Source organism: Gracilinanus agilis, chromosome 3 (assembly GCF_016433145.1).
Source record: "Gracilinanus agilis isolate LMUSP501 chromosome 3, AgileGrace, whole genome shotgun sequence".
NCBI lineage: Eukaryota > Metazoa > Chordata > Mammalia > Didelphimorphia > Didelphidae > Gracilinanus > Gracilinanus agilis.
Window position 1 is genome coordinate 340,387,862 of NC_058132.1, and position 21,306 is coordinate 340,409,167.

The 21,306-nt window shown below is 39.4% G+C and overlaps 1 protein-coding gene across 1 annotated transcript in view; it reads left to right on the forward strand.

Annotated features, from left to right (window-relative positions):
- MYLK (myosin light chain kinase) overlaps positions 1-21,306 on the forward strand; it is a 331,964-nt gene that overhangs the window by 264,465 nt on the left and 46,193 nt on the right. The window contains exons 22-25 of the mRNA XM_044670040.1: positions 4,808-4,840; positions 5,009-5,102; positions 6,806-7,009; positions 16,003-16,220. Coding sequence (XP_044525975.1) covers positions 4,808-4,840; positions 5,009-5,102; positions 6,806-7,009; positions 16,003-16,220 — 549 coding nt within the window. The remainder of the gene's footprint in view (positions 1-4,807; positions 4,841-5,008; positions 5,103-6,805; positions 7,010-16,002; positions 16,221-21,306) is intronic.

A 21,306-nucleotide genomic window follows, 5' to 3' on the forward strand; every position in this document is an offset into this window, starting at 1 on the left:
GCTGCATGTATTATAAATATAAACATACACATAAAGTAATATATTAATAAGGGGAAAAAAGATCTGTCTAGAGTAGGTTAATTGGGTTGATTAAGTAAGGCAGGAGCAAATTGGATTAAAAAACTAAGAGGAGACATGATTTCTGTCTTCATTCATTTTAAAGGCATTCATGTGGAAGGGGAACAGATTTGTTCTTTGTAGTTCCAGAAGGCATTAAGTAGGGCCAATGAGTACAATTTACAGGGAGATAAAAGTTTGGCTCAGTGCAATAAAGCTCAAATGGAATAGGCTGTTTTGGGATTTAATAAGTACTCTGCAGTTGGAAATATTCAATAAGATACTGCATTATCAGAATTTGGGGAGAGCAGCAGCATAGTATGGTAGAAAGTGTCATAGATTTGGATTTAGAGGAACCAGGTTATGATTCTACTTCTGTCAGTTACAGCTATGGCTTTCATTGACTGTACTCCATGCCTGGAATGCTCTCCCTCCTCTCTTCTACCTCCTGATTCCCTGACTTTCTTTAAGACTTAGCTGAAATCTCATCTTCTGCAAGAGGATTTTCCTCAGTCCCCACAACACACACACACACACACACACACACACACACACACACACACACACACACACTCCAATTTTATTGGAATACGAGTTATAAAACTGGGCATATCCTTTGACCCAGCAATCCTGCTACTAGGTCTATATCCTGAGACAAAAAGGAAAAGGACTCCTATATACAAGAAAAAAATTTAGCAGATCTTTTTGTGGTGGCAAAGAATGGAAATTAAGGACATGCCTATCCACTTAGGAATGGCAGAACAAGTTGTACCATATAATTATGATGGAAGGCTATTGTACTGAAAGAAATGATGAAAGGGATGGTTTCAGAAGACTTATATTAACTGATGCAAAGTGAAGTAAGCAGAACCAGGAGATCAATGTATACAGTTAACAGTAATAGTGTAACAACAATCAACTGTAAAAGACTTGATTACTCTGATCAGTATAACAATTCAGGACAAGGACTCATGAGGGAAAATGCTATCTACCTCCAAAGAGACAACTGATAAATTTTGAGTGCAGATTGAAACTTTCTTTCCCATTTCTTTATTTTCCTTGTTTTTGTTTTTTTTTTCAGCATGACCAATGTGAGTGCTTATCATATTTCTTGCCTTTTCAATGGGTGTGGGAAGGGATAGAAAGAAAGAGAATTTGGAACTGAAAATAACAATTTTTTAAACAGTATATGAGTTTCTTGAGGGCAGGGCCTGGATTTTTGCTTTTCTTTGAATATTTAGTGATCAGCACAGTGCTTAGCACACAATAAACATTTAATAAATGCTTATTGGGTTGATTTGACCATGGACAAACTATGTATTCCTTGAGCCTCAGAGGTTAACTCATTGGTAAAATGAGAAGACAGGACTGTATGGTTTCTATAGTCACCTCATGTTCTAAATCTATCTTTGATCCTATCTGTGACTGTAATGAGGTTTCCTAAAGATGAAAGCTTAATCTAATGATAGATATCCTTTTCAAGATCTCTTCCCATGCTAAGATTCTATACTTCCTTTTCTTTTCTACTTTGTTTCTCATTGCTTCAGCTTGTGATTTCATTTTATCCTGAAGGATCTTCACATATTTCCCCTCTATACCTTCCCTTACTCTGTTGCTATTGGCCCCACTTAGAAAGTCTCCCCCATATCCACTTGCATCTTCCCAGTTTTTTTAAGATCTAACCTGAATACCTCTCCACTGACCCCCCTCCACAAACACACACCTCAGTTCTCAATTAAAAGACAAAGTGAGGAATAAGGAGCAGTTCATATGTGATCATCCCTCCTTATTGTACTGTAACCAGCAGAACCAGTGCCTTTCAGGGACCTTGTTTCCTAGTGACCCAGCCTCCTTCCATTGCTGTTAAGATTTTCAAAGGAAATATTAAAATCTCCTGAAATTCAGAGGAGTGGGACCAGGCCATTCAGGACTTCCAAACAGGAAAAACTCTCCCAACCCCCTAAATCTAAACCCAGCTGTATTATTTATTGAGGAGATAGGAAGTAAGGAAAACATGTGGTTGGTAGCAGGTTTTAAACTTCAGGGACAGAGAAAGAGGTACAGAAAGAAGAAAAAAATTTCCCAGACTTTAATTAGCCAGATCTTACTAGGTATTCTGTTGCAGAAAGGAATTTTTGTTGCAGTTTCTGTCAGAGTAATGAAATGAATGAAATGTAAATCTTGAGGCTGGTAGGTAGAGAATTTATTTTGCCTGGAATATGATGAATTCCACACTCTGCCCCCTGAATAAGATCATTATTTAGAGCTAGAAAGGACTTTAGATGTCATCTGGTTCAATCCCCTCATTTTACAGATAAGAAAACTGAGACCCAAAGAGGTTAAGTCACTTCCCCAAGGTCACATAGGTAAGTAGTGGAGCTCTAATTCAAACCTAAGTTCTACCATCCAAATCTAGATATCTTGTTTTTTCAAATAATGTATCACAATTAATCCTCACTACTTTAAGTCTAGAAAAAGATGAAAGTCTCAGACAATTCTAAGCTGGTATAGCATCTATCCCTAAATATAATTCTAGGCTAATCTTATCCCTAACTAGAATAAACCTAATGCTGATCCCAACCCTAAAAGTACCTCTAAATAAGAGAATACCCCAAACTCCAGTGTTCCGTTAATTGGGTAATTAAGTTAAGTCCAGTCAACTTAAATTAACCCTTAGCCATTGTTCTAATATGATTTATACTACAGATTAGCTTTAATGATGGCATTCCAGGGAGGTGCTTGTTTGCTATCATTTGCTAAGTATTTATTTATTGCTAAGTATACTTTCCTCAGTATTTCATCTCTTTGTGTTAAGCAGAAGATTTAGAGCTAGAAGATATTTATGATCAGAGCTATTTATCCATATTAAATTTAATCTTATTAAATTCAGTGCATCCCCCTAGCCCAAATGAATCTTAACTCTATTATCTAATCTGTCCCATTATCTCTGTGAGCTCTATGTTATAAGCATCCCTAATAAAAACCTGTCTTCTGTGCTTTCATCTAAGTCATCAATAAAAATGTTGACTAGAACAGGACCATGGACAGATCCCTGGGCTCCTCCATGAAAGATTGCCCTCCAGTTTCATAGTTATCCACTAATCACTGCTCTTTGCGATCAGTCACCCAATTAGTTCTAAATCTTCCCTAACTATGCTATTATCCAGGCTACATTTCCCTATTTTATCCACAAGGTTATTATATAAGGCTCTTTTGGATGTCTTTAATAATCAGCAATTAGGTGGTACAAAGAGTAAGAGGGCTAGTCTGTAGTAAGGAAGATCCAAGTTCAAATCCTGCCTCACTGGTAACCTCTCTCAGCTTCAGCTTCCTTACCTGTAAAATGGTAATAAAAATAGCACCTACTTTACAGAGTTGTTGTAAGGATCAAATAAGATTGCACATATAGTACTTCACAAACCATAAAGCACTGCATAAATGCTAGTTATTATATATACATGTATGTGTGTGTGTATTATTATTATCCATATTTGTCTCTCTCAGGTCAACTGCATTCATCTGGCCCAACAGTTTGGTGTCACTGTTATAAAAGAAAATGATGTTAGCATAGCATAACCTGTCCTCAATTCATCCATTCTGTCTCTTAGTAATTATAGTTTTCCTTTCTTAGAAGCACTCATAAATTTTTATAATATGTAATTTTAATACTTTTAATAATATGTTTCAGACTATTGCCAAAAAATAAACCTCAAACTTGCCAGTCTATAATTTCAAGATTCTGCTTCTATTCCCTTTTTGAATATTTGTGTATTTGCCTGTCACCAAGCTCATCAGATATCTGCCTTTTACCCACTGTTCTTCAGAGATCATTTATGATGACTCAGCAACCAAATCCACAAGTTTTATTTTTTAATTTAATTTTTTTTTTTTTGGTATACTGAAATATAGTTCATCTGGGTTTGGTGACTTGAATTTGCTAAAGATAGCAAGGTATTTTCTCTCTGCCTCTTAAAAAAACAAAACACCTTACCTTCTGTCTCAGTAGCAGCTATAGGGCAGAAAGGGCAAGGGCTAGACAAAGAGGGATAAGTGACTTATCCAGGGTCACACATCTAGGGAGGGTCTGAGGACAAATTTGAATCCAGATACCCCTAACTCCAGGCCTGGCTCTCTATCTACTGTGCTTCCTAGCTCTTCGTAGCAAACTTCTATTAGCATCTCTCACCTTAGCTCAAATTTCAATTCTCTGTTAATCTTCTCTGTTCCTCACTTTCCGGTATGTAGAGGACTCTCCTTAGTGGAAAAAAGAAAAGCAAATTAAGACTTGATTAGTTTTACCCTCATTCTGTCATTGGCCATCATAATCCCATCCAATGCCAACTGGAAGTCCCATAACTCTTTGGGTCTTCTGGTCCCTTCACCTCCCTTACTAGTCTCACTTCATTTTGGGTTTTTATGTTCCTGAACATTCTTGCAGGACTATGCCACCCCCCACTTTTTACCATCTATGGATAATTGCCAGTTTAACCAAAACCTTTGGCATCTTTTCCCCTTCTTCTCTTGTTCCTCATCTTATGACCATTTCCCTAGTCATCAGCTTTTTGGCACCACAGTGATGGAGAAGAAAGGAGGGAGGAGTAATTCTTAGTAGACTCTAAGGCTCACAGTTAGATATCTCTGTTAGGTAAAGCTGAGGCAGGGGCACCTGTGCTTCCATTTTTAAAGAATTTTCACCACTAAGCAGACTGTATCTGACTCTGCTCTCTTTTAATTTTTTTTCCCCCAACAGAACCTAAGGATGAAGTGGAATTGTCAGATGATGGTAAGGAAAATCCCATTATTCTCTCCAAGATTGAGACCAGATGGAAGAGGAGTTTGATTATAATGAGCTGGGAGGGAGGGAGGGAAGGAGGGAGGAAGATGTAAAATTGTGGGCAGAGGAGGAGGCAGATTCTGTTTGCTGACCCTAACCCTGATCCCCTGTTTGTAGATGAGAAGGAGCCCGAGGTAGACTACCGGACAGTAGCAATCAACACCGAACAAAAAGTCGCTGATTTCTATGACATCGAGGAGAGATTAGGATCGTAAGTGGGATGGGAACCTGCTCTCTGGTTTTGAGGACAATGCCTTTGGAATGGCAACAGAGCAGGAGACTGATTCTCAGGGAGACTTTTCCTGGTTAAATATAGGGTGCTACTTTCACAAATTCTCTTCTATGTTGCTTTTCATCTTTGTGAACAACAGAGGCCCATCATCACCACCAGAAAGGCACTTCAAACCCAGTGCCCAAATTAATAGTTGCTAAGATATAAGGCCCATTTTATTTGCTTTAAAAAATTTTTTATTTTCTGTCTTAGTAACAACTCTAAGACAGAAGGGGAAGAGCCAGGCAAACAGGGTAAAATGACTTTCCCAGGGTCACACAGCTAGGAAATGTCTGAAAACAAATTTGAACCCAGGTCTTCTTGACTCTGGGTCTGACTTTCTATCCACTGAGCCACCTAGCTACCCTGTAAGGCCCATTTTAAAGTATTTCCTATTAATGGTATCATTCCCCACCCCATTCCACACACCATCAGTTAGAAGGGAAAAGAGCACTGACTTCAGAGTCAGAAAAAGGAAGTTTCAAGTCCTGCCTCTGATTTCTAATGGCTCTGTCCTTTCCTTATTCTGTTCTTTTCTAATTCTGTATAATTCTTATTCTGTTCTGTTCTATTCTGAAGCAACTCTCTTAAAAAAAAAACAAACAACAAAACTTCTAAGTTACACAGCAAGTATAGCTCTGCTTTGGTAGAGGGAGTGGTCATCACTGGGAATTTTTTATACTGATGAAATCACAGGACTGGTTTAAAGGGAAAACAAGTTTTTTTTGTTATCTCTAGAAGTCAGGGAAGCCAGAAGTGCCCCCCCTCAACTCCCAACTAAGTCTATTATTTCTGTCAAAATACTGAAATAATGAAATACTTCATTAACAGTATTTAATGGGAATGAAATTGCCTTAAGATCTATCTCAAGGAAGGGAGGGAGTCAATGGAGGGAGGTGATCTCCATCCCTAATGGTCTCCTCTATCTTTTACCCATTACTAATCACTCTGAAGGCCTTCCCTTGAACAAATATGGGAGAGAGGACATAGAACTGGGCTGTTTCCTCTCAATAGAGGAAAATGTGTTTGTGGGGTAGAGAAACAGAGAGAAATTTAAACCTGATAGATAGTGCCTACCTGGGGGGGGCACCTACTCACACTGAGATCAGAGAATGAATTAGAAAATCCCATGCCAGAAGTTCTCTAAAGATATTTATTCTGAAGAAGGGCAAAAGAGCTGTAAAGATTAACATACACACCCTTCCTGCCAAAGATAGCCCCACATCCTATCTCCCCCTGAGAAGGATCTAATGCAGGACTTCTTAAGCTAGGATATAATCTTTCGATAACTGCATTTCAGTATATTTGGGCTTCTTTGTAACCCTATATGTTTAATTTTTATTAACTTAAAAACATTATTTTGAGAAAAAGTGCCAAAGTTGTCTACAACACAAAAAAGGTTAAGGACTCCTGGCCTAGTAGAAGAGGAGTCTAAGCCCTTGGAGGAGAAATGCCTCAGGGGAGGAGATATAAGAGCATAGTTGGATAAGTTGGGTATGCAACTTGGTGGAGCAAAGGTTCAAGTGGATGGGATATGTAAAGCAGATTTACCAACTTTGGTCTATGTCTTATGAGCATGATGGTTAAACGATCCTTTCCTACTCTTCCCCAATTTGTCTTCTTCCTATTTCATCTCTTTACAGTGGGAAATTTGGACAGGTCTTTCGACTTGTTGAAAAGAAAACTGGAAAAATTTGGGCAGGGAAATTCTTCAAGGCGTATTCAGCAAAAGATAAAGAGAACATTCGGCAGGAGATTGACATCATGAACTGTCTACACCACCCTAAACTTGTGCAATGTGTTGATGCCTTTGAGGAAAAAGCCAACATCGTTATGGTCTTGGAGATGTGAGTGCTTCCCATCCTATACCCATTTGATTATCTCAACCTCTCCTCTCCCTCATCATGCTTTCCCACCCCACCACCATTTTCCAAAATCTTCACCCCAAGGTAACAGCATACAAAGGCATAAGCCACTTTCACTTCTTTTTCTCCACCCCCACCACTTAAATGCCAAAGAATACAGTATCATTGATCACATCGCCTGCCCTTGCTTAGGGAGAGTTCAAATGTAGATAACTACAAACATAAATGAGAGAGAAGAGGGAAGAATTGGAGGAAGGAGAGACATTTAATTTTTTTCCTTGTTTTATTGTTGTTTTGTTGCTTTTCAGTCATTTCCAACCCATTTGGGGTTTTTGAGTGAAGATTCTGGAATGCTCTGTCATTTCCTTCTCAGTTCATTTTACAGTTGAGGAAAATGAGGCAAACAACATTAAGTGACTTGCCTGGGATCACCCAGGTATTAAGTGTCTGGGGCCAGATTTGAATTCAGGAAAATGAGTCTTCCTGACTCCAGGCCTGGCACTCTATCCACTGTGCCACCTAGCTACCCTTTGAACTTTTTCCTCACTAAAGATTTAGATAAGAGAACCCCTTCTGGAGAGTCCAGAATTCTCTTGGGTCTTTGTGACTCAAGACAGAATGCTTCGCCTCTCTGTAGTCACGTCTATCCTTTTTTCCTTCAACTCTCCTAATTCATTAACGATTTTCAGCTCATCTCTTGGTTAGGTATAGTCTACACAAAAGGAGGAATTAGACTGACTGGGTGACTTCTCAACATCTTTTGTTGTTTTGTAACTGGAAGATTTTTGTGGGTTTTAAGAGAGCCAATTCTTTTGTCACTTTGTTTCAACCCTGAACCTTGCCCCTACAATCTGTGCTAATGGCAGTGGACCAACTAGACTCTTCTCTCATCCTCTCAGAATTACTAATACTGAATTCTGGCATTTTAAACAACCAGTAAAGGCTCAGATACAGCTTCTGCCTCAGGAAGGTCAAGTAGGTTGAATGTTCCTGAACCTGGTATTGAGGAACTTGCCCATCCTACATCTCTGTCTCCCACTTCAGCCCTAAGCCCTCTGATCATCATTTCTTTGCTCTTCCCCTCCCCTGTGCTAATTGTATTCTTAAATTATTTTCTATTGGAGATATAGTCCCTCCACGATAAATCCATTCTTAAGGACAGTGTAGTCCTATGGAAACAGCACTGGGTTATGAATCTGAAGACCTGGGTTCTAGTCATGGCTTTACCTCAGTTTCTCTATCTATTAAAAAAAATAGAGCACATTTGAATAAGATGATCTCTAGGGTCCCTTCCAGCTCTAACTTTTTTATGATTCTTCTGAGCCATGTAAGATACAGAAGAAAATCCTCAATCACTTTTAAGATATCTCCAGCACTGAGCTAGACTGTCAGCCTCGCTCCTCCACATGGCTACCACCACAGTCATTATGCCCTCAGCACCTTTTCCAGTAATGGAATATTTATGTCAGTATTTGTATAAATTTCTGAGCAGGGATGGAAGGGAAGGGGTAGGAGTAGGAGGGGTTTGGGCAAAAGAGGGCAGCAGTGCTGGTGCATTGAATTCCATACTTAGCTTGGAATTAGGAATTGGCAAGCCAAATGGAAAACAAAAGGAGAAAACGTATAAAGGTTTCAGCTGGACTGGCTCTCACCCATCCTCCCTCTCCCTTTTGAACAGGAGAAAGCTTTAAATAGAGAGAGATTATAAAGGCTTGGTTTGAGGAAGGGGTGAGAATGGAGGACCTGACCTTGAAAAAGTACTGGGTCTTTGAATGCCTCTTTCTACATATATAAAGTGATATATTCCCCCCTCTTCCCTTTCTAGCTCCCTCCTAAATTACCCCCTTAAAATGTTACCCCCTTAAAAGCAGTCAGCTGAGAGAAATAGATCCAGAGAGAAACAGAGGCTTGCTAGTTTACAGCAAACTGGAAACTGTTCCCAAATTTCTCAGCTTCCAGCTGTTCTGCCTCTAACATTGAATGGAACAGACACTGGGTACATCCAAGAACCCGGATAGGGCCTCTGATAGGATCTGGGTGGGAACCTTGGATAAGACTTTATAGGACATGCAGCCCTACCCTTACCTTGAAATGTGCATCTGCCAAATCGTTTTCATCCAACTTCTGCTTTTTAACCTCTATGGCATGGAACCCATCTACTTAAATCCCAAGATAACTTCTACAATGTGATGACATTAACTACTAGAAGTTACCTATGCCTTTGTACCCAAACCCTAATTTTCAAGCAGAATAAATCTAATCCCTCTTCCACATTATAGCATTTTAAATATTTGAAGATAAGCATCAAGTCTTCTCATCCCTGGGACAAACTCCCCTAGGCCAGTGATGGGCAAACTTTTTAAAGAGAGGACCAAAGGAAAAGAAATGCTCATCTGTCAGTCTGTTTCTAAGGCAACTCTTTCGAAGTTTCATTGTATTGTATCCTACTCATTGTATTCATCAGCTCAGGAATAATGTCCCACAGCCAGATAGAACATTTCAGGGGGCCACATCTGGCCTGTGGGCTGTAGTTTGCCCATCACTGCCCTAGTCCCTTCAACCAAATCTTTTCTTTTTTGAGGCTTTCTCTTCATACTCTCCTGACCTCTTTTTGTGCTTTATTGTTGTTCATAAAGTACTGAAATAAGTGACTAGATCACAGAAGTCATAGTTTGGTTGCATTTTTTACTGGCCAAACTACATCTGAAATATTGTAGGTATAGTTCTGGGTTTTGTTGTTCAGTTGTATCCAACTCTTCTTGACCCCATTTGGAGTTTTCTTGACAGAGATACTGGAGTGGTTCACCATTTTCTTCTCCAGTTCATTTTACAGATGAGGAAACTAAGGCAAACAGGGTCAAGTGACTTGCCCAGGGCCACACAGGTAGTAAGTGTCTGAGGCCAGTTTTGAAGTCAGGAAGATGAGTCTTTCTGACTCTAGGCCTGGCACTCCATCTGACAGGTCATCTAGCTGCCTCTTTGTTCTACAGCCACCAGATAAACCCATTAAAGCGCTAGTCTGAGGGAGTTTCTCCACTCTGTCCCTTTCTTATAACCCCGCTATTGGTGTGATCTTGGGCATTTTGCCCTGTTTGGGATTGTGAATTCTAAACAGTAAAGAATCTTAGAGTTGAAAGGAACTTGCAGGTAATTTAGTCCAGCTTTCCTCCCAGAGCAGAAATCTCTAGGCCCTCCTTGGCAGATGATCATTGATCCTCTGAAAATATCTGGTGACAGGGAGCTGCTCTCTTTCAGAGCTGCCCCTTCCACGAATAGCTCAATTTATTAGGCAGTTAGTTCTTCCTTATCTGGAACTGAAATGTGCCTCTTTATAATTTCCACCCATTGGTTCTAATTCTGCTCTTTGAAGCCACACACAAGACTTCTGTTTCCTCTTCTTACATGACAGTGCTTTTAAACACTTGAAGACAGCTATGAAGTCCCTCACCCTAAAGTATTCTCTTTCTAGAGACTAACCATGCCCTGTTCCCTTCAGTATTCCTCACAGCCAATATTTTCCAGACTTCTGAACATTCTGATGGCTTCTTTCTGAATGTATGGCAGTTTTTCACTGGGTTTCTTAAAACAAGGTACCCAGAACTAAGGGCAACTAGGTGATACATTTGATGGAGTGCCAGGCCTGGAGTCAGGAAGACTCATCTTCCTGAGTTCAGATCTGGTCTCAGACACATACAACTTGTGTCATCCCGGACAAGTCACTTAATTCTGTTTGCCTCAGTTTCCTTGCCTGTAAAATGAGCCAGAGAGGGAAATGGAAAAACATTATGGGGTCATGAAGAGTTGGACATGACTGAAAAATGACTGAACAAAACCTAGAACTTATATCTACAATATTCCAGATATAGTCTGACCAGCAGAGAGAGCAACCAAACTATGATTTCTCGGATTTAGTCCTTTATTTCAATACTTGATGAATTCATTATTTCATTGGTAAGAGTAGTTTCCCACCTGCCTATGCCTTTTTAGAAAGTGTCATGAGGTACCATGCCCAAAAAATAATTCTTTATGGCCAATCTTCTGATAATGAAGTTCTGAAAATTTTGCTAAAACCATTCTCAGCCACAGTCCTTCACTAATCCAATACCTTAAACCTCTCCAGCTTCAAAGGACCCGCCTTTTAACCTTTGAGAACTCAAGCTTACCTCTCTGACCCAATGGAGCACTGGAGTAAATCTTTGGTGAAAGATTTGAATGCTATATATCTCTCATAATAGCCTAAAATTGAAACAGCTCTTTTATTTTTTGTATCTACATTATTAGTTCACAGGGAGCCAACTAAGACCCCCAGGTCTTTTTCACATGAACCGCTGCCAAACCATGGCTATCCTAGCCTATATTTGTATGGGATTAAAAAAAACATAAAGTGGGGCTGTGCATTTATCTGTGTTGAATTTCCTGGTGTTATTTTTGGTCCATTATTTTAGGCTACTAAGGGACCAGAGGGACTCCAAAGTCACTTCCAACCCTGAGATTCTGTGATTCTCAGAAGATGGTTCTGTCGTTGTTGGCATTTGCTCTCTTTCCAAGGGTTGTATTATTTGGAATTCCACTAGGATTTGCTCAAATTTCCCCCTCCCACTTGGTCTTGAACTCTATCCTATATTCAATTTTGCCACTTTCCAATTCCATTCCCACGGGCTCATGAGAGGACTCTGTACTTTCCCAAATGGCTCCCAAATATTTCACAATCTTGTTTATGAATATAATTCTTCAACTAGCTATAAAGCCTTGAAACAGTACTGCTAACCAATCATCTCTCTTATCCAGATGCTAGGATAGGACAGTTCGTCAACTAATTTACTAAAATGAATATTATAAACATCGAGTTTATCAAGCAGTTTACTAAAATAAAGACATATTATATAAACAAAGCACTCTCCAATCTACTAACCTCTGTTCAAGGACATTGGAATCCAGGATAATAGAGGCCTATCTGACCCCTTATTCTAAGGTGTGGTTGTTCAGTTTCAGTTGCCTAAGATTCTTCCTAATCCATTTGGGACTTTCTTGGCAGAGACAGTGGAGTGGATTGCCATTCCCTTTTCCAGCTCATTTTATAGAGGAAGAAACTAAGGCAAAAAAGATTAAGTGACTTGCCCAGGGTCACATAGCTAGTACTGAGTTTGGATTTGAACTGAGGAAGATGAGTCTTCCTGACTTCAGGCCCAGCATTCTATCCATTGGGCTACCTAGCCATCCTTATCTAGTCTTATTTTCTTCTACAAAAACCTCTAATGAAAGCAATTAGAGCAGGGGTCTGCAACGTATGGCTCTAGAGCCATATCTGGCTCCACCTCCCAACCGGCCAGTTGGGGCAGAGCCCCAGGATGTGCCCTAGGGGGCCCTTCAGCCCCCGCCCCATATTCCAGCATCTTCCACCTCCATCCTTCTCCTTCCGAAGGCTCTCACGGCCAAAAAGGTTGCCGACCGTTGAACTAGAGTAACAGATACTTTAAGGATGATCCACCAGAGAAGACTCTAAGTTGCAAGAACCCCTGTTCTATTGTCCTTTTATCTTATTTAACTCCAATGTCAAAGCAAACCATTGCATATGCCAACTTGGATTACCACAGAGACCTAAAGTTGATGATATGTAATTATTATGGTCATTGATATTAACAGAATGCTTTAAAGTAAAAAAATTCCCTAGTCTCATGGAAAGGGCACTAGACCGGGAGTCAGGAGACAGAGATTGGGATCCTAGTTCAAATATTTAATAATTTTGTGACTATAGATAAGTACCAGAACTCCACTTTCTCCTACGTAAAATGGGGATGATAGTACTTGTACTACATACCTTACAATTTTCTTTTCAGGAAAGGATTTTGTAAATGTTAGAGAATCATGTAAATATGAGTGGTTGTCATTATGAGGTATTGTCCCTCACACTCAAAACCCCTTGTTATTTATTTTTTTAATTTGACAGCCTGATGTCCACACACAGTAAGAAATCTTTTCTACAAAAATTCTAATGATTTCCCTCAACCCAAGAAAAGCTAAAGCTATATTCCCTGAGAGGGGATGGGAGGGAAATGATTCAGCTCAGGCTGGTGCTCTGAATCTGGGGGACTATACTGGATGTGTAAGGAAGGCTACTGTTTCAAGCAGGGTCTCCTGGGATGGCTATATCTTGACAGGATCACTGTGGTTTGCAAACTGAGAAACTCAAGTTTTATGGGGAGCGTACTAATTCTGGAGAGATTGATTCACACTAAACAAACAGAAGAGATTATTTTTAAGTGGGAATGGTAAATAATGTACATTTATAGTGAGGAATATATACTATGCCCAAGAATTAGGACCTGAAATCTGGACAGGGTACCTCTTTCTTTTCAATTAGTTTGACCTCCTGAAAGGGCATTACTAGGTTCATAAAGGTTCTGGTTACTGGGTGAATAAGGCATTAGAATATAAAGTTAGAGGTTCTTAAGGGGCAATTTTGTCAAGCTTGGATAACTTCCACACCATTAATTTTTTTCTCTAGGAAATCCAATCACTCAGCACACCCACTTTGCCTCCCAACACAGCGGCATACATATACAAAGAAATTCTTCCTCTATAACAAGAAACCAATCTAGGCAGACAAATGTGTTAAAGACCAGCAAGGTTAGCCAAGACAAGATTTTGTAAAGAGTCATGGATGCCAAACTAGAACAGACCTTTGTCATCAAGTCAAATTCCCTCATTTTAAAGATGAGGAAACCCAGAGAGATAACATGACTTACCCAGAGTCAAAAAGGTAGTAAGTATCTGAGGCAGGATGCCAACCCAGGTTTTCCTGATTCCAAGTTCAGTGCTCAACTCACTACACCACCCTGCCTCTAATTCTGTAAGGTGTTACACGTCTCAGAGGTCCATAATGACTTGGACAAGATGTTTTATAAATTCCAAAAAGGGTCTTACTTGATGATGATAGTTAATGTTTCTATAGCCCATACTCTGTGCCAGGCACTGTGCTAGGTGCTTCACAATTATTGTCTCATTTGATTCTCATAACAACCCTGGGAGGAAAGTGCTCTTGTTATCCCCATTTTAGAGATTAAGACACTGAGGCAAGCAGGATGAAGTGACTTGCCCAGGATCATATGGCTAGTATGTGTCTGAGGCTAGATTTGAACTCAGGAAAATGAGTCTTTCTGACTTTAGACCTAGCACCCTATCCACCTAGCTTCCCTTATCTAGTTTTCTTTTCCCCAATAAAAACCTCTACCAATGATAATTTGGGCAACAGCTACTTCTCTGTCCTATTGTTCTTTTATCTCATTTAACTCCTGTGTCAAAGTACCCTTGCATATGCCAGCTGGAATAATTAGAGACTTAAAGTTGTCAATGTTTAATCATTTTGGCACTTGTTATTGATGCTTTAATCCTTTATCTCGTGGAAAGGTTACTAGACCAGAAGTCAGGAGTCATAGATTTGAATACTAGGTCAGATACTTACTAGCTGTGTGACTATAGATAAGTCTTAGAATTCTACTTTCTCATCTGTAAAATGGGGATAATAATACTTGCCCTACCAAGAATGTTGTCAATATTAGAGAATCATGAGTAGTCATTATGAGTTATGGCTCCTCACACTCACAATCCCTTGCTGTTGCTTTTTTCACTCAGACAGCCTAATATCCAAACAGTAAGAGAAGGAACCTATGAGCTGGAGGAAGAGAGAGAATGTATCCTAGGAAGTCCTGGATTCCAGTCTCATCTCTGACACTGATACTGGCTGCATGAATCTGGGCAAATCACTTAACTTCTCAATCCTTTAGGCAACTGCCCAATACTATAAACTTCAGAAAGGCACCAATTTACATTGATAGAGAGAATTCCTCACCTGGGAGTTCCCTTAAAGCATTGGAAGATCTAGTCCTGGACCTATCCTGAAATCAACCTTAAATGACCATCCAGGTCAACCTTAAAATGAAAATACTACTACTACTACTACTACTACTAATAATAATAATAACTTATTATTATTATAAGAAGAAGAAGAATAGCAAATACTAGCAATGAATGTGAAGAGTACAAAAGCACCCCTCTCTCTGCTTTGATGGCGGTATTTGGGGCATTATATCAGTTATGGACTGGTTATTTGTTTCTGAGTCTTGAGAGTTTTTTTGGTTGTTTTTGGTTGGGTTTGGGTTTTTTTTTTAAACAAGCTGAAAAAGCTACCTCCACTTCCCTCAGCCAACTTCTTCCCTAAAGCATTGTTAGGTAGGATTTCTCAAAACCTGTAGCCCAGAAAACTTCCTCAGAGTGAGACAACTCCCTTCCTTCAGACAGACTAGGAATGTTCTTCCTTGGAACTGGGACACTTGTTCCCTACACCTTAAAAACAATACAGGCAGTAGCAGTCACTCCATTGGCATAGACTCCATTGCTGTCTGGGCAAACTCTCTGTCTTAACCCAGCGGTTCCCAAACTTTTTTGGCCTACCGCCCCCTTTCCAGAAAAAATATTACTTAGCGCCCTGCCACATACTATCACCGCCTACTTACAGTTATTCACCACCCCCAAATGCATCTGTGGCCATCACTGCCCCCCTGGATCGCTGCAGCACCCACCAGGGGGTGGTGGCGCCCACTTTGGGAATCACTGTCTTAACCCTTCTTGGTCCAGGATCCCTCTTTTCTATCAGCCCAAAGCCTTCTTCCTATTGCTAGTCAAACATAGTGAAAACTCAGTGTGAATCTCAAGTTCCTAAATAAAGCCTTCTCACTGGACAGGGAAAGACTCAGCAGGTCCTAAAAGACAAGGGCAGAGACTGTTTTTTTTTCCTTTTTTTTTTTTTTTTTTTTTTTTTTTTTTTTTTTTTTGGTATCTATAGTACTTAGCACAGTTTTTGGAAACTAGTAAACATTTAATAAATCCTGATTGAGACAATAAAACCTGGAGATCTAATTTCTCCTTTGATCTTTCTGTCTTCCTCTTTTTTTTCCTCAATGCCTCTCTGCCTCCAGTGTCTCTGGAGGTGAACTCTTTGAGCGGATCATTGATGAGGACTTTGAGTTGACCGAACGGGAGTGTATCAAGTACATGAAACAGATTTCAGAAGGCGTGGAGTACATCCACAAGCAGGGTATCGTTCACCTTGATCTCAAACCTGAGAACATTATGTGTGTCAACAAGACTGGGACCAGGATCAAGCTCATTGACTTTGGACTGGCTCGGAAACTAGGTAATAATGGACATTCTTTCTTTTTTATTTGATCAATCAATTATTCTCAGATGATTGAGCCAAAAAGAAAATAAGTGGGAAATAATGAATTGGTAGCATGAAAACTAAAAGTAGTATCAACTTTTGGTTTCATTAACTCACTTTGTGAGTTCTTGTCTGTTGGGAATGGTTAATACTAGTTGGCTGCTTTCTTCCACTTCCATGCCAGCACTACTTTAGCAATATGTACTATTGTAATACTAATAAGTAAGCCTAAAGTAAACTTCATTAAGTGGATTTAACTCCAGTTGCACTGATCCTCCTACAAAGTGTATCCTAGTGTCATATAGAAAGTAATAATGCCAATAATACTTATCATAATAATTCATCTGTACTAAGTCCTGGGAATACCAAAAAAAAGGCAAAAGACATCCCAGGCCTTCCAGAAGCTCACAGTCTAGTAGGGGGAGACAACATGCAAACAAATATACACAAAGCCAGCTTTTTACAGGATAAATAGGAAATATTTAACAGAGGGAAGGCATTAGAATTCAGAGGATTGAGGAAGGCTTCCTATGAACTTGGGATTTTAGTCAGGGCTTAGAGGAAGTCAGAGGTTAGTAATTAGGAGCAAAGTAGAAAGAGCATTCCAGGCTAGAGAGACAGTCAAAGAAAATGCCCGGAGTTGAGAGATGGAGTGGTGCCTTGTTCTTGGAACAACCAGGAGGCCAGTGTCATGGAATTAAAGAGCTAGGTTTTGGGGAGTATAGAGTAGGAAGATTGAAAAGGTAGGAAAGAGCTAGATTGTGAAAGGCTTTGAATGCCAAACAGAGTGTTTTGTATTTGATCCTGGAAAGCCATAATATAGATATAGATATGGATATAGAAAGCCATAATAGCAAACATGTAATGTTTAAAAAACACTTTACATACATTATTTCATTTGTCCTGACCATAGCCCTGTGAAATAGGTGCCATCATTATCCCCCATTTCACAGAAGAGGAAACTGAGACAAACAAGTTAAGTGGCTCATCCAAGGTCCCACAGCTAATTGGTATCCAAGGTAGGATTTGAACTCAGGTCTTCCTCATTCCAAATTCAGCATTGTATCCACTACACCACAAAGGTTACCTTTAAAGACTACTGTGGAGAAATGATATTAACTTCCAATATCCTTATACCATTAACCAATAAATGGGCAATTCAGATTATTACTTTTCCCATTCACCTAGCCCAGGAAGACAAGGAAAAGCAAGGGACAATTGTCCCCATTTCACAGAGAAGGAAAAAGTGAGGTCTAAACAGGAGAAGGGCCTTCTATATGGTTCTTGACTGTAAAGATGCCCATTCAAGCAGACTTTCAGGGATAGCTGGTGACACAGATAAAATTAGCTCGAGCCAAGAAGATCTGAGTTCAAAACTAGCCTGAGATTCTTACTATCTGTGTGTTTTCTGGGTATCACTTTGCCCCAGTTTCCTCATCTGTAAAATAAGGATAATAATAGCACTTACCTCCCAGGCTTGTTGTGGGTTTCAAATGCAATCATGTTGGGAGGGGAGGGGATAAAGAAAAAGATCTTAACAGAGTTCCTATCACATAGTAAATGCTCTATAGATATTTATTTCCCTCCCCTTATGAAGAAGTCCAAATTCGTCTTCAGCATCCTCACCCTTCTCTTTCTGAGACCTCCTTACCTTTGATCCTATCTCCACTGCCTCATGAGAAAAGCAACATAGTACAGCACAAAAAAATTCTGGATGTAAAGTCAGGAAGACCTCAGCTCAAATCTTGCCTCAGATATTCTGGGCCTTAATATCCCTACTGTCAAACGGAGATAGAATAATAGCCCCTGCCCCACCCCCCCACAGAGCACTGCTGTGGGAACTAAATGAGATAAAATATTAAAAAGGTTATTCTATAAATGCAGGCTGTTCTCATTACAAGCACTGCTTACAATGTGCCATTAGTTTTTATAGACCAGTGATTCCCAAAGTGGGTGGCTACCACCCCCTGATGGGTGCTGCAGTGATCCAGGAGAGTGGTGATGGCCACAGGTGCATTTATCTTTCCTATTAATTGCTATTAAAATTTTTTTAAAAATTAATTTCCAGGGGGCTAAGTAATATTTTTTCTGGAAAGGGGACAGTAGGCCAAAAAAGTTTGGGAACCACTGTCCCTTTGCAGCATGATTTAGAAGTCTTCTAAAAAATGTCTCCTACAAATATTTCTATTTTAGCCTTATTTATTATCCTAAAGTGTAATATTTTGCCCTTTTTTTAGGAATCATAAGTGTCAGGAAGCTTATAAGAAAGTTGTTTATACGGGGCATTGGACCTTCATAATACTTCTGATATTATACCCACGTCTGCCCATTCTAATCACACCCCCATTTTATTTTATTTTTTGACTAAACCAATATTTATTGAGTTCGAAATCTCTTGACAATATGTGAGTGATACAAAGTAGTAGTCATGGTAGCCACTTATTCTCCATTGTAGATAATGTCTTTATCTCTCTTCCCTTTCACCACTCTCTGCCAAAGCTCTCTCCAAAGCTATATAACCCAGGATTTTGATGAATTTCTCTTCTTCATTTCTTCTGTAAGACTTTACTGAAAAAAGTGATTATAGGAACATAGAATGATTAATAAAGTGTCATTAGAAGTCATCTAGACCCAAAGATATGTCCAACACAAAGCCCAAAACTAAGTGTCCTAAGTGTCACCTGAATAAAGTTAAAATATAATTGGGAAGTTATTTAACAAAATAATTTAAAAATTTTTTTTAATGTTCAGTCATTTTTCAGTCATGTTAATCTCTTTGTGATACCTTTTTGGGGTTTACTTGGCAAAGATACTGGAGTGGTTTGCCATTTCCTGCTCTGGTTCATTTTACAGCTGGGAAAACTGAGGCAAACAGAGGGAGTAACTTGTCCAGGGTCACACAATTAGTGTCTGAAACTGGATTTGAATTCGGGAAGATTAATTTTTGAATCTAGTCCAGGGCACTCTATCTACTGAGAGTCACCTAACTGCCCTCAAAAAAAAAATGTTGTTTTTTTAAAAATAATGCTAACAAGTTGTTTTCTTAGTCAATTTGCAACCCATGGATTTTTTAAGTACAATTTAGAGATTCCGTTTTTATTTGAGTTTGACACCACAGATCTATGCTAACTCCTTCATTTTAGAGATGAGGAAAAACACCAAGAGAAGTTAAGTAACTGCTCCAGGGTTACATAGGGAGTGACTGGCAGACAGGATTTGAATCTAGGTCCTCTGACTCCAAACCCAAGGTTCTTTCTTGCATGTATCACCCTGTTTCTAAGCAGAAATGGAGGCCACAACTTGGGGAAGAGGAAGGAAAGAAGAGGGGATGCTAATGTTTATGTAGAGAATTCTTTCTATCATGGGACACTAGATAATGATGAGTTGACTCTAAAGAGGACTTTGGGAGGGGGTGCACCTAGGTGGTACAGTAAGTGGAGTATCAGGCCTGGTGTCAGACTCATCTTCCTGAGTTCTAATCTGGCCTCAGACACTTCCTAGCTGTGTGACCCTGGGCAAGTCATGTTAACCTGTTTGCCTCTGTTTTCTCATCTGTAAAATGACTCGAGGAAGGAAATGGCAAATCACTCCAATATCTTTGCCAAGAAAATAGAATCAAGAAGTCGGACACAATTAAAAAACAACAAAGGACAATTTTTAAAGAGAGAATTTGAAATTCTGAAAGAAAGTAAAGGTTTAAGGGACTTAACAATAAGACTGTAGCGGAGTTAAGCCAGTGACCATTTTGTAAGATTTGAGAGCTAAAAGAGACCTCAGAAACTAAGTAGTCAGACCTGTTCATTTTTAAAATGTGTTTTTGTCTATATTGGTGGAGAAAAAGCCTTCCCAAGGAGATCATTAACACCAACGAAAGCAGAGAATCAGAACCAAAAGAATGACGGGGACTAAAATTCTGGAGGGGTTTGGCAATACTGTCTGTGAAAGTATGGGTTAGACTAGATTGCTAGGTCCCGTCCAGCTCTTTAGAATTTATGATCCTATATTCTCACCCCCATAAAAGCATCTTTAGTTATGAGAAAAGTATACTAATGTCTGATCCAAGCTTAGACAATAAATTGGCTACGTCAAGGAAATGTTAGCATCATGACCAAGAGATGGAGGTCACTATCTGTGAAAGCATCCTGCATAAAAAAATTCAGAAAGGTGAGGTGCAATTTTTAATTCTGTTTTTCTGAGATCTGGAGAAGTAATTAATTTATACCTGGGACATGGACAGCTAGGTAATGATCCTGGGCAAGTCACTTAATTTCTCAGCCTCAGTTTATTCATCTGCCAAAAGAGAATAACAGCCACGCCTTTCTCAGGGTTATTGCAAGAATAAAACAACATTGTAAAGTTGTCTTGCAAACTCATTTTTTGTTAAGTTGTTTTACTTATGTCTGACTTTTTGTGTCCCCATTTTTATGAGGTTTTCTTGGCAAAGATATTGGAATGGTTTGTTATTTCCTCCTTCAGGGTCTTCATTTTATAGTTGAGGAAACTAAGGCAAACAGAGGTTAAGTGATTTGCCCAAAGTCACACCACTAGTAAGTCTCTGAGGCCAAATTTGAACTCAGGAAGATGAGTCTTTCTGACTTCAGATCCAACACTATCCAAAACTGTACCACCTAGCCGTCCCCAGACTTTAAAACACTTTGTAAATTCTATTTATAAATTGTTGATTATAGTCATAATTAATAACATTAATCGTACTTGTTCAGAACATAAATAATTTTAAAAAATTAGCATAGGGGACAGCTCAGTGGATTGAGAACCAGGCCTAGAAATGGGAGGTTCCTGGGTTCAAATCTGGCCTCAGATACTTCCTAGCTGTGTGACCCTGGGCAAGTCACTTAACTCCCATTGCCTAGCTTTTAGTACTCTTATACCTTGAAAGAATACATAGTATTGATTCTAAGAGAGAAGGTAAGGGTTTTTTAAAAGAAAATTTTGCATACTCTGAATATTTATTTGTTTTTGGCTATCCATCTCAGACTAGTAGTCCCATAGAGACAAGGCTCATATCTATCACTGTCTCTTCATGGTACCCAATGTGGTCCAT